This window comes from Papaver somniferum, chromosome 3 (assembly GCF_003573695.1).
Source record: "Papaver somniferum cultivar HN1 chromosome 3, ASM357369v1, whole genome shotgun sequence".
In the NCBI taxonomy this organism is placed as follows: Eukaryota; Viridiplantae; Streptophyta; class Magnoliopsida; order Ranunculales; family Papaveraceae; genus Papaver; species Papaver somniferum.
Window position 1 is genome coordinate 81,109,409 of NC_039360.1, and position 12,353 is coordinate 81,121,761.

Genomic DNA, 12,353 nt, shown 5'->3' on the forward strand with positions numbered 1-12,353 from the left:
TTACTTAAGTATGCGTACCCATTTGCATACTTAGGTAGGTTACTTTCTAAAATCGGTTTGTTCATGAACTAAAACATTTATATAATAAGGAATGCAATCTTTGCAAATCGTGGCTATAATGTTCATGAATCGATTCGAGTGACTCAAAACTTATTTTGTTTTGATTGTGTCTTGTACACTTCTATGAGATCTAAGCAATTGAACAACTCTTTAACTAGTTCATTTGATTCATTTGAACTAGTTATGGTGAAGATGAATAAGGTTGATATGAAAGTGCTCATATGGATAACCATTGGTTAACTATTGTTGAACCAACTAAGTGTACACGTTTATGTACGGTTACACAAACCTAAATGAAGTTACATTTCATTTATGTATAACAAGCTAAGTTCGATCTAACGGTTGAAAGATATTATCTTGAATCTAATCAGGTTTTCATCTAACGATGAATATTGAATGATCTGTTACCAAAGTAACTTAGATTTCAAACCCTGATTTGAAGACCATATAAAGGATAACTCTAACAATTGGGAAACCTAATCCCCACATCTCCTGTGTGATACTAGTTGTATAAGCTAGAGTCGATTCTCCTTTAACCTTAGGTTTTTCACGAAACCTTGTAGGTTAATGACTTAAGGACCTCATTGGGATTGTGAAGCCAGACCCAACTATTTTCTTTGTAGTTGCGTGATCTGATCTTGCTATTTTCTATCGTAATTTAGTACAATCGTAAGATTGGATTGAGATTTATATCTCCGATAGGCAAGATAAAAAAGTAGTCACAAACACCTTCGTCTCATCGCTTTTGATTCCACAATATCTTGTTTCGTTAATCGATTAAGATTATTGTGAGGTGATTGATATTTCTAGGTTGTTATTTGAGAATATAAGTCTGGTATATCAATTGGTTCCTGTTCACCTTGATTTATCAAAAGACGGAACAAAAACTCGTAGGTATTTCCGTGGGAGACAGATTTGTCTATTCCTATAGACTTTTCTGTGTGATACAGATTTGTTTATGTGGTAATTGAATTATTGTCCCTCCTTTTGATAAGCCTTCAAAAATATCCCTAACAAACTTTACAAATGTCCCTAGTGGCATAATTGAAATTTTTCATTAAAAACATAATTTTAATGATTCCGTATTTATCCTCTTCTTCATCACTTCTAACGATAGAAAAAAAAACTCAAATCAATGAAATCGCTCCACCATCATCTATATCGCTTCCACCGTTACCAGAATCAGCACCACCAAAATCTACACCACCACTTCGTCACTTCCTGTGTTTGATTTTGTGTTTTATCATGTTTTGCTTGCCCTTATTCTTCAACCAAATCCAATCGACGACATCAATTCGTCAAAAAAAATTCAATCGATTGAGAAAAGTCGATGAAAATCATCAACAACAACTGAAAAACGAAGATTAATCAACGAAAAATGAATCAAAAGATAAGTATGATATCTCCTTTAATCGATGAAGATCTGATTTTTAGGTTGCAATTATAGATCGAGATCTGGTTTAGGTTACGATTTATGGTGGTGGTGTAGCAGCGACGGGGGATGAGGTATGTATTTGAATTTAAGTTTCTTTCGGTACTGGTGGTATTGTAAATGATTGTGACGTAGATGAGAATAGTTTAGGGGTTTTGGTTGGAATGATGAAATTGATGATGTATATGGAGGTGGTTTTGGTTGGAATGATGAAATTGGCGTTGGATTTGGTACTGGTTGTTTTTGGTGGTGGTGGCGGTGGTGGAAGCGATGACGGTGGTGTTTATGAAGCTACATGTAATGATCAATTGTTGTTGTTTATATGTTTTTAAGGGATCAATTGTTGTTGTTGATCCATTTTATGGAATAAACTCCTGCTGTTGACCCAATTTTTTATGGGATCAACTACTGTTGTTGATCCATCTATTGGATCAACTCCTGTTGTTGACCCAATTTTTTATGGGATCAAATACTGTTGTTGATCTTTTCAACTCCTATTGTTGACAATATTTCCTTGGATAAGTATAATCATGCTTGTAATTTAAATCATGCTTTGTATTTTAAATCATGTAAATTTCTTCCGATGTTGAACTTGTGGTGCAATGGTAGCATGACTGACTCCATGTCAGATGATGCGTGTTCGACTCACGCCAAGTTCACTCCATTTACAAGGATCAACTTCTACTGTTGAACCTTTTTTTTTTATCAACTACTGTTGTTGATCCCCTAATTTGGTGATGGCGGCGGCGGTGGAGTAGTGGTGGTGGCGGCGGTGGTGGTGGCGTCAGTGGTGGTGACAAACTTGCGTTGGTGATGCAATAGTGGTGGTGGCGGCGGTGGACCGGCGGTGGTTGCGTCAGTGGTGGTGGCAGACAGGTGGTGGTGGTGGTGGTGCAATGGTGGTGGCGGTTGGTAGGTGGTGGTCTTTGAAGGTTGGTGATGGAATGGTAGTTGAATGTTGGTGGTGAGGGTATTAATGTAATCTAATTTTAAATGGATAAGGTTATTAAAAAGTAGGGACATATTTATTGTTGTATACGGATATATTTATTGGGTGTCAAAAGTAGGGACATATAAATAATGTACCCTTTGTTTATCAAGTTGTTGACTTTGGGTCGTAGAAACTCTTAGTTGTGGGTGAGATCATCTAAGGGAATCAAGTGCGTAGAGTACTGATGGGATTTAGAGGCGTAAGGAACGCGACTGTACTTTAATCAGTGTGAGATTGGTTAGGGTTCAACTACATTCCATTTCGAAGTTAGCCTTGTAGTAGGTTAGAGTCTGTAGTGGCTTATTATAGTGTGGCGTTTAAATCTGGGCTAGGTCCCGGGGTTTTTTTGCATTTGCGGTTTCCTCTTTAACAAAACTTCTGGTGTCTGTGTTATTTCTTTTCCGCATTATATTTTGTTATATAATTGAAATATCACAGGTTGTGCGTTGAATCGGTCAATTGGTAAATCCAACCTTTGGTTGTTGATTGAAATTGATTGATCCTTGAACATTGGTCTTTGATACCGTTCAAGTTATCTCTCTTATATTCAATCGGGCTCGCAAATTATTATTTGTTTGATTGCGGATTGAATTGAGAGATTGAGATATAACTCTTTGATATACTTTTAATAAGATTGAGTCTAACTGTCTAGTTGATTCTCTTGTAAGTATATTGGAGTTAGATCATACAGATTGCTAAGCAAAATATTGGATGGGGTTGTTAGACACCCGCTTTTTTCAGAACTGTCTAGTTTTGTAACTAAAGCACCTGTTGAAATTAGTGTATGATGTCTCTTTATCCCTACCAAAACACTTCTGACACAAATCATAAAGTTGTACCCAACTTAACTGCTTTGTGTAGATAAACTTGACAACTACACCATGGTCATTGAGACTAAGAATCAGCTTCACATTATCCAGAGTAATCGCCATCTCCCCCAACGACATATGAAAGGTGTCAGTCTTGGCATACAATCTCTCCACAAAATTCAATATCGCGACCCGATCATGTTCTAACATTGAATTCTTAGCAGCAGTAGATAACACTGAGTTGCTAATAATTATCTTGAGCCTTTCACATTCTTTGTCTATAGGCCAATCTTTCATTTTCGTTGGTGCGGCTGTGGGTTTAAGTGGACGAGCCGCATCATAATAATACTATTAAACACTCAACACATTACAAAATAAATAGATTAGTCCCTAATATTATTACGAATAAAATGACAGTACGTTAATTAAAAGAATATGATTGTTACCTCGGTTTCGTAGATTTCTTTGGCCCATGAGTCTTTGTATGCAAACAACAATTTTCATCAATCTCTCGGTAGCCCCGTGATTTTTTCTTCAAAATCCGTCTTCTTCAAGGAAATGGGGACAACGTGTGATGTTTTCTTCGCGATTGGCTTCCTTGTAACTCCTCCTTCTCCTTGTCTACTACTTGGTTGTCCTTCTTCTTGTACTCCAATTTCTGGAACACTTGGTCGAATTTCATCTTGGACTCTAACTTGTGGATCACTTGGTTCTACTCCTTCTTGACTTCCATCATTGCTTGAATTTCCTTGACCACTCCTTTATCTCCGTGCACTAGCAGTTACTTTGTTACCCCCTTCGCGACGAGGCCCTAAGACAATTGTATCTTGAGTGGCTTTCTTACCTCGCTTATCCCTAAACAACAAAATTAAGAACCAATCGGTTCATAAGAATACGTTTACTAACTACATAATCAAAAGTAAAAGAACACAAACAAAACCTAAATGTATACAATAGAAGTCAAAACTAAACTCATAACAAACGATTATACATAATCGGTAGTACAGGTTCAGTATTAGCTACCGATTATAGATTAATTTTCAGAGGAAGATTTTTAAAGTCATGAAGACCCACATAATCGGAAGGTTACTAAGCAACCTAACAACCGATTACAACTAAATCAGAAAACAATATATATATATATATATATATATATATATATATATATCTGCCGATTATGCTGCATTTTAGAGACAATATATTCTAAATTTATGAGGCAAATATAATCGAAAGGAAATATTCATACATATCTACCGAATAACGAAAGTTGTCCCCTAAAATTCCAGTTTTAAATGAGTATAATCGGAAGAAAAATACTACTCTATCTTCTGATTCCATCAAATCTATGTGTCTCTACATCTTCTAATCATCTGTTATAATCGGAAGACAAAAAGAAAACTTTACTACTGATTAAGCCCATTTTAGGGTTCAATAACAACTAACGTCCTATAATCAGAAGTAAACTTAAAAATATATCACCCAATTAAGATCGATGTTCTCGAGGTATGAAGAACACGAGCAAAATCGAGAGTCTAAAAACAGATCTAACTCCCGATTCTGGGTAAAAAACCGAAAACCCTAGAATTTTTTTCGTTGATTCGTCAAATTAAAGCAACATAAACCCAAAAAAGTATAGAATCTTACCTAATTGGGGCCATTTGAAGTTGCTTGAAAGTACAAGTATCAGAATCACCACCAGCAACTACATGAGCGACTTAATCTTCTTCATGTTCTTCGTCATTTGCAGTTACAATCACTTTGTTCTTTGATTTTTCTCCAACTTTTGGATCGTCACCACAATATACGTTTTTCGTTTGAACCTTTTTGAGTTCATTAGTTTTAGTCATTGTTTTATAGAAATCGACGATGTTTTTGATTCGACGATGAATTAAAGAAGAACGAGGGAAAATTTTTTCCCTCTCTATAATTAGAGGTGAAGAGGGAAAAGAAGAGTTGAAATGAAATTAGATTAGGTTTTATTTGGTTTTATTAGTGGAAAAATATATAGATAACTTCAATTTTGTAGGATACTCCATAATCCATGTCCTTAGATGGATATAAAAAAGTAGCCTCTAATCTTTTGAGTTCGACCCTAAAAAATACAAGGTTATTATTTTATTATTATTATTTTTATATAGCCTCACGCCGCGTACACTGATACTAGACTTTACAAGGAATACCCTCAAATTACCTAAAAATTTCCGAAAACTGAATTTGAGATTCCTAGCCATCTGCACACTGACATCGGCGACAGCGCCATCTTTGCTCACTCGGAACTTTCTTGGCCAGTCACATCTCTACGTTAAGGTAGTATGTACACATCAAACAGGTCCTAGAATTAGATACCTAAAAAAAGGAAATTCATAAATTCCAAACAAGATAAACATAGAAAAAATTAAGGAAAATAAAATAAAAACGAAGATTCCGAGAAAAAATTAATCCTACTAAAACAAGGATTAGATCATTTCTGTTAGTAAATAACATTCTACTCCATATTTACTGTCCGTTTCCTTTCCTTTTCTGTTTTTTTTTTATTTGTTTCCCAGTTTGGTTAGTTTTCTTTAATCTAAGCACAAGGGAAAACTGTATAATAAAAGACAAAGAGGAGCGTATAAAGGGTTATATTTTGACATGATAGTGGAGATTTTTTCAAAACTACCACCGAAATTCTCTTAAAAAGCGTTTTCATATTTTAACCTTTTCTCATCTCTGCAACTCGGTTGTATTCGTTCTTTTAGCCCTAAGTGGTTTTCGTATTGAATTCCTTTTCCTTTACGAACACAGTTTAAAGATATTTCGTTTTCTATAAATATTATAACTAATGAACAAAAATTCTTTTCCGGAGTGAGAAAAAATAAGAAGAGAAGAAGAGATCGTTTCTGTATCTGTTTTGTGATCTCAATGCAATGGGTGCGGCTTGTGTTCGACCGATTCAACATGATCAAACCAAACCCTTTATTGGTCATCAGAATGCATATCAAGTTCAACCTCTGAGGAATCAAAGAACAGTAAGAATCCGAAACTCAGTTTATTATCTTTTTTGAATCATTTTTTTTCCTTCCAGTTTGTTGTTTTGATGATCAGATTCGACGATCATATCAAGACGTCGGAGTTTTTGTGGCTGTTTTTGTTATTATTGCCAAACAAATTCCGTAAAGCTGCAATTTTCATGACCAGATTCTAGTTTTCCTAGTTTGGTTTTTTTTCTAAATTCTAATTAAGACGCCCTTCCACGGTAACTGAGAATGGGATTAGACTGTTTTCGGGGATTCTTTGGTTAATTCCACAGTAACTAGAATTAAGATTTTGGTTAATTCCTGGTTGATTTCGTATAAAGTACTAACTCTTTGTTTTAACTTGTGAACAGCCTCTGAACAGTGGATCAGGGAACCAGAATTTGTCACTGACTCAACTAGAGCAACAACTTAAGCAACAGCAACAACAACGAGAACAACAGCAACAAAAACGAGAACAGCAGCAGCGAGAAGAACAACAACGAGAACAGCAACAGCGAGAAGAACAACAACGAGAACAGCAACAGCGAGAAGAACAACAACGAGAACAGCAGGAGCAGCTGCAGCTTCAACAGCAACAACAGCTGCTAGAACAAGAACGACAACAACAGGAGCGAGAAGAACAACAACGAGAACAGCAGGAGCAGCTGCAGCTTCAACAGCAACAACAGCAGCTAGAACAAGAACGACAACAACAGGAGCAGCAGCAGCTCCAACAGCAACAACCACCAGAACAACAATTTCTACCAGTAACTGATGCTGGTAGTCTGAATCAAACATTCGAGCTATCTGATAACCTTAAAAGTACCACAGATAAAGTCCCTGCAACTGACTGCCATAAAGAAACCCAAGTTGATTCACCCAAGGCAATCAAGAGATGTGACTCACTAATTGACGATGACAATTATTGCCCTACTTGTTTCTATGGTAAGTGCACTACCACCACCACCACCACCACCACCACCAATATCTTAATATCTGCTGCATCCTTCAGTATCAATCTACTTGTAATGTTTAATTATGCATGAACTCAAATCTGTCAAATTGCAGGTTATGAATCGAATAACCCAAAGATTCCCACCCAGTGCCACCATCACTATCACCTTTCCTGCATCCTCGAATGGATGGAGAGGAGCCCAACATGCCCTGTATGCGGCCAGGTATCCCCCTACCACTCCTCACAATCATGTTTTTTTTCCTTCTCATTTCTTATTTATGTTTCTCGCATCAGTATTAGAAGTACCTAATGAAGAAAATGTGATTAAATCTAACTCGAAGTTTTTTGGTATCATTTTATCAGGTAATGATCATTCTGTAGTCGAGCATCTACATGGTTACAAGTTACAACTAATCAAGTTCAGAAGTGGGTCAAAACAATACTAAGCCTTTACGAAGTTCAGAAGTATTTCTCTAATTTTTTTGGAAAGGGTAATTATCAACCTCCAAACACCTATCATCCTGGTAGAAACTCAAAACAGTGCAGAAGAAATAGTAATAAAATTCACACGACTTCCACATAAGAATGAAAGTTTCATACATTTTTGGACTGTGTAAATTTTATTGAACAATGTAAAGCAGGCGGCAAACAAAAGCAAGGTGCAGTTTTGTTTGGTCATACTGCCTCTAGTTTTTGCTTTCTGCATCTGTCCTACATCGTTTTTCTCTATCAATTTTCCGTAGTGTAATGTAAAGTGCAGCCTGTTCTGAGAGCTGTTATCAAATATTTCTTTATCAATCTAACTTTGCATTTTTCTGATGTCAAAGTACTATAATTGCAAACTTGGGAGACCAATTATTAGAACAAGGCTTTATTCACTAATTCACCCAAATGTTTGCTAACCTGAACAGTTCACTGTATATACAAATAGCATGGATTTCATATCCTAAACATAGGGGTTCAAATGAGTTCCATTTCGCAAATACTCTTGATCATAATGTAAAATCATCTTCTCATTCAAAGTTCAAAGTAATGAAGTTTGCTACAAAGAATGTATATTTATGGAAGAGTATACGAACTCAATATAGACAGAAACAGCTACAACACTTGCAAACAGATAAATTTGGAAATTGTAACTTACATGAAATCAGGAAACATCAATCTCCTGTAAAAGAAGACCCCTTGCCCTATTAACCGTAGCAAAACACAGACATAGATGTTCTTCAAGATCCTCCAATTGATTGCTGAAATTGGGATTATTTTTATGAAGTTGCTTGACAACTTCTTGAATAAGATATCGATCTTTTCCTCTTTCTAATCCCATCCGAATCAACCGCTTATCACTTTCGACCACACCATATAGTCTTGTAACAAGACGATCTATTGTGTCCAGATCATTGTTCAACACATAGGTACCTTTGGAAGCAGCATCAATTTGAGCTATATGATGAAGTTGTTTCTCAGCGAAATTCGCTGATAAACAAAAACGAGAGTTATTCAAGAACGACAATACAGAAAATGAAAGACTACGGCGCAAACGAAGTTGTTTTCGAGCTTTAATTAGACGTCGATCTAGCTGCAATTTCAGTTGACAGAAACAACGACGCATTTCATCAAAGTTTTCTGAATTAGGTTCAGGAAATGGGTTCACTTTACTATCGAATTGGTTGAAAACATCGAAAGCGAAATCACATTGAGGTTGAGACATGAGTGAATCTAAAGGAAGAATTTCAAGTAATGAAAGTAGAGGTGAATATAGAGAACGAGCTTGATCAACATTATGGTGAAGCTCGAAAACCAGACGAGATGTCCGTTCACTTTGATTAAAGTAAGACGAGACCAAATTTCTAAGATTCGAAGGTTTAGCTCTTAGAATAGCTTGATTAACTGAATCTCTATTAGGTTGAAGAACTTGGGCAACTAATTCCGTAGTTGAATTAGTAACAAATAGGGATTTTCCTTCCCTCTCATCTTCATCTGAGTTATCATTTTCGGATTGGTGAGGGTGCTGGTGTTGATGGATTGTAGACCAGATTTCTTTAAATGATTCTGTGGTGACTGAATCTTTATACTTAACAGTTAATGAAATCTGTGGATTTGATGAAGACTGGGTTTGTGTAGGAGAATTTGGATTTGTAGAAGATGAAGGTAAATGGGAGCTAGGGTTTACAGATGCAGATGGAGAGGTGTTAGGACTCTGCGTTGCTTTGATAGGGAAGCAACGGAGCATTGTATTGCATTGCAGAGAAAGAGAAAAGTGGAGAAGAGGTTTTTAGATTGGTCAAATTTTGGGTACTTATTGAGAGTTGTGATTGGTCATACGCTACGGCAAAAGTCAGCTGAGAAGTATATAAAATTGTGTAAAGAACCCTTAAATGTTCTAGTAATTTAATTTCAAGTACAGCTTTTTTCAGGTAAGATGAAGGGTAAAATATGTTAGTTACAGGAACTTGTTTGTAGGAGGAAGAAACAGAATTTTGCTTTCGAAATTCCATTGCTTTACACTATCATCATCACTTGGAGGAGGGATCAATCAATGCTTGTCTGGGAAGGTATCGGGTCCTCGTAAATAACGGGGGATTAGGGATAAGCTTTGTTAAGTTGTATCTGATAAAATTTTACATTTGGCAATGTAGAAGCCATGTCATTAGTTAGTTGCTCATATGTTTTATTAGAGTGCCGGAGGTGATAATCCTTTATTTGTCAGATGAGAAAATACAAATCCTTTCCTTCCGAGAAAAATTGAAGTTATGCAACAACTGATTAACTGATATGCGTGACGGATTGGAGAACCGATAATTTACGGTAAGAAATATGACAACTTGTTTGGTCAACACCATGCCTCTTGAGAGAATTACTGCCCAATCCATCTTTTTCAAACATGACGAGATCTTGTCTTACTTTTTTAATGTATTTTTTCGGATTCGTGTATCTCATTGCATAGTTTTTAGTTCTATTTTTTCTATTTATAATCGATAATGATGATGCATAGAGAGGAACAGGTCATGCGCTCAAACTGAAATTACCACCAAAAATATGCCAAAAAGATAAGAGACGACTAGTGTAATTCAAAAAGAATTAGCCAAGAATATTCTGAATTTCATTGATTTTTCGAGCTAAACCCCTTTGCATTAGTTTGTTTACTTCCTTGCTTTTGAAGCTTTCATAAATCTCACTCAGGGTCTGGTATTTGTAGAAAGGTCCTTGTTTGAACTCAAGCTTTCATCGTCGTTTGTTTGCTCATACTTCACAGCCAAACCCGGCCCCTTGCTGTTATGGTAATTATACTGCTTAATATACTAATAAAGTTATTAAATCCTACTTAAATGCTCGAAAAAGAAAGATAATCAAATAAAACCATAGTTGGTGTCTGGAATCTGGAAAAGAAAAAATCAAACCCACCACTCGCTAACCAATATCTCATTTTCCACAGCCCCACCCCCACTGCCTTTCTCCATTTCCTAGAAGCTCTCCCATTGACCCTCGTCTCAACTCTCTCTCTCTCTCTCTCTCAAGATCGCAGCCTTCATCTAAAACTATCAATTCTTCAGAAAATTCTCAAACACCACCAAGGCACCAACAAAAAAAACCCAAATGGATCATCTGATCAAATCTCCCTCTACTTCATAAACAAACCCAAGTTCCCATCTTTTCTCAACACCACCAGAATCCATAATTACCTCAATTTTTTTTCTGATTTTTTAAGTTCAATTGTACCTGTACTGCTTGAAAAGAGATGGGAAACCAATTTAGTGGGAGTAGTATGGTCACACCCAGAGAACAACTCACTCCAATCAGACTCTCATCTGAAGATCTACTCTCATATGATGAAGCAGTTCAAAACGACCCCAGTGTTCGAAAATTCGACATCGATTTACAAACCAGAACAAATCATGCTATTAATGCTCTAGCATTGGGAGTTCAGCAACCACTTTCTTTCTCATTTGAATTGCTCAAAGAGGTAACTAGTTGTGTTCTTGAAACCGATCAAAAAGTTGTTGAAGTTATTCTAGAAGGTAAAAAAGATATATGGAACAACAAGGAGTTATCTACTCTTATTGATGATTATTTTAGAACTAGTCTTCATACTTTGGATTTCTGTATTGCTCTTGAAAAATGCTTAACTAATGCTAGAGATAAGCAAACGATTCTTAAAGCATCGCTTCAGAGGTTAGCGAATTCGGCACCGGGAGGTGATGGGTATAAGACTGCAATGGAAGATTTAGACAGGTATAAGTCAGTTCAAACTCATTTTACAAATGAGATGTTAGATTTGTTTGGGACAGTCTACTGTGAACATCTTCAAATGTTGCGGAATTTGCAAATGCAGAGAATTCAATTAGATAAGAAACTTAAGAAAGTCAAGTCTTGGAGAAAAACAGCTAATATTATCTTTGCAGCTACATTTGTTACTGTTTTGATTTGTTCAGTTGTAGCAGCAGCGGTAGCTGCGCCACCAATTGTTACGGCTATGGTGGCTGCTGCTGCAGCAGCTGCAGCTTGGGCACCGTCAGAAAGATGGTTTAAGAAATTATGGAGGGGTTATGAAGATGCAATTAGAGATCAAAAGGAAGTCATAAGTTCAATCCAGGCAGGGACTATAGTGGCCATTCGGGATTTGGATAATATTCGGTTCTTGGTTGAGCGATTAGAAAGGGAAAGTACGAATTCATTCATGGAGATCAACGGAAATATGTTTATTGAAGAGAAGGTTAATGGGAGTGTGTTTCTTGAGCACAGGTATGAGATTCAGCTGGCTGTCCAAGAAATAGAGAATAAGGTACTGATATTTAGTAGGAACTTGGATGAATTGGGTGAATATGTGAGTTCTTGCAGTAGTAGAGTTCACAAAGCAAGATCAGTTGTGTTGCAGAGAATTATGAGACCACCTACATAAAAGAACAAGATGCTTACACTCTCTGTAACTTGATTAGCTTTTGATTGTTAAGAGGTAAATTAGTGACAACTGATATTCTCGAATGCAGTTTCAAGCATCCCTTGCCTTTTGTAAACTGCTATGATATTTATTGTATTACCTTTTCAAGATGTAGTTTTGTACTTTCATCTGTATTGTTTCTCAAGAGCTATTGTTCTCTACATTTTGAAGAAA

General features: G+C 36.3%; 3 protein-coding genes across 3 annotated transcripts; 2 read left to right on the forward strand and 1 right to left on the reverse strand.

Moving 5' to 3' along the window:
* Window positions 1-5,971: 5,971 nt before the first annotated feature.
* On the forward strand, window positions 5,972-8,076 carry LOC113356633 (UPF0746 protein DDB_G0281095-like). The gene is made up of 4 exons (XM_026599824.1): window positions 5,972-6,300; window positions 6,660-7,233; window positions 7,357-7,466; window positions 7,607-8,076. The coding sequence occupies exons 1-4, from the start codon at window positions 6,199-6,201 to the stop codon at window positions 7,622-7,624; spliced, it is 804 nt and encodes a 267-aa protein (XP_026455609.1). The 5' UTR covers window positions 5,972-6,198; the 3' UTR covers window positions 7,625-8,076.
* LOC113356632 (UPF0496 protein At3g19330-like) lies at window positions 7,352-9,506 on the reverse strand. Its single transcript, XM_026599823.1, has 2 exons — window positions 8,385-9,506; window positions 7,352-7,549 (listed from the first exon to the last, which is right to left on the reverse strand). Exon 1 carries the CDS (start codon window positions 9,471-9,473, stop codon window positions 8,391-8,393), a length of 1,083 nt encoding a protein of 360 aa, XP_026455608.1. The 5' UTR covers window positions 9,474-9,506; the 3' UTR covers window positions 7,352-7,549; window positions 8,385-8,390.
* A 1,473-nt stretch (window positions 9,507-10,979) lies between these two features.
* On the forward strand, window positions 10,980-12,140 carry LOC113359677 (UPF0496 protein At4g34320-like). The gene has a single exon (XM_026603270.1). It carries the CDS (start codon window positions 10,980-10,982, stop codon window positions 12,138-12,140), a length of 1,161 nt encoding a protein of 386 aa, XP_026459055.1.
* Window positions 12,141-12,353: the final 213 nt, after the last annotated feature.

Excerpts from the sequence above, each read along its gene's own strand:
- LOC113356633 (XM_026599824.1), top strand. The coding sequence starts at position 6,199 with ATGGGTGCGGCTTGTGTTCGACCGATTCAACATGATCAAACCAAACCC. Across the intron at positions 6,301-6,659 it reads CTCTGAGGAATCAAAGAACA|CCTCTGAACAGTGGATCAGG; the intron begins GTAAGAATCCGA and ends ACTTGTGAACAG. Across the intron at positions 7,234-7,356 it reads TTGCCCTACTTGTTTCTATG|GTTATGAATCGAATAACCCA; the intron begins GTAAGTGCACTA and ends GTCAAATTGCAG.
- LOC113356632 (XM_026599823.1), bottom strand. The coding sequence starts at position 9,473 with ATGCTCCGTTGCTTCCCTATCAAAGCAACGCAGAGTCCTAACACCTCT.
- LOC113359677 (XM_026603270.1), top strand. The coding sequence starts at position 10,980 with ATGGGAAACCAATTTAGTGGGAGTAGTATGGTCACACCCAGAGAACAA.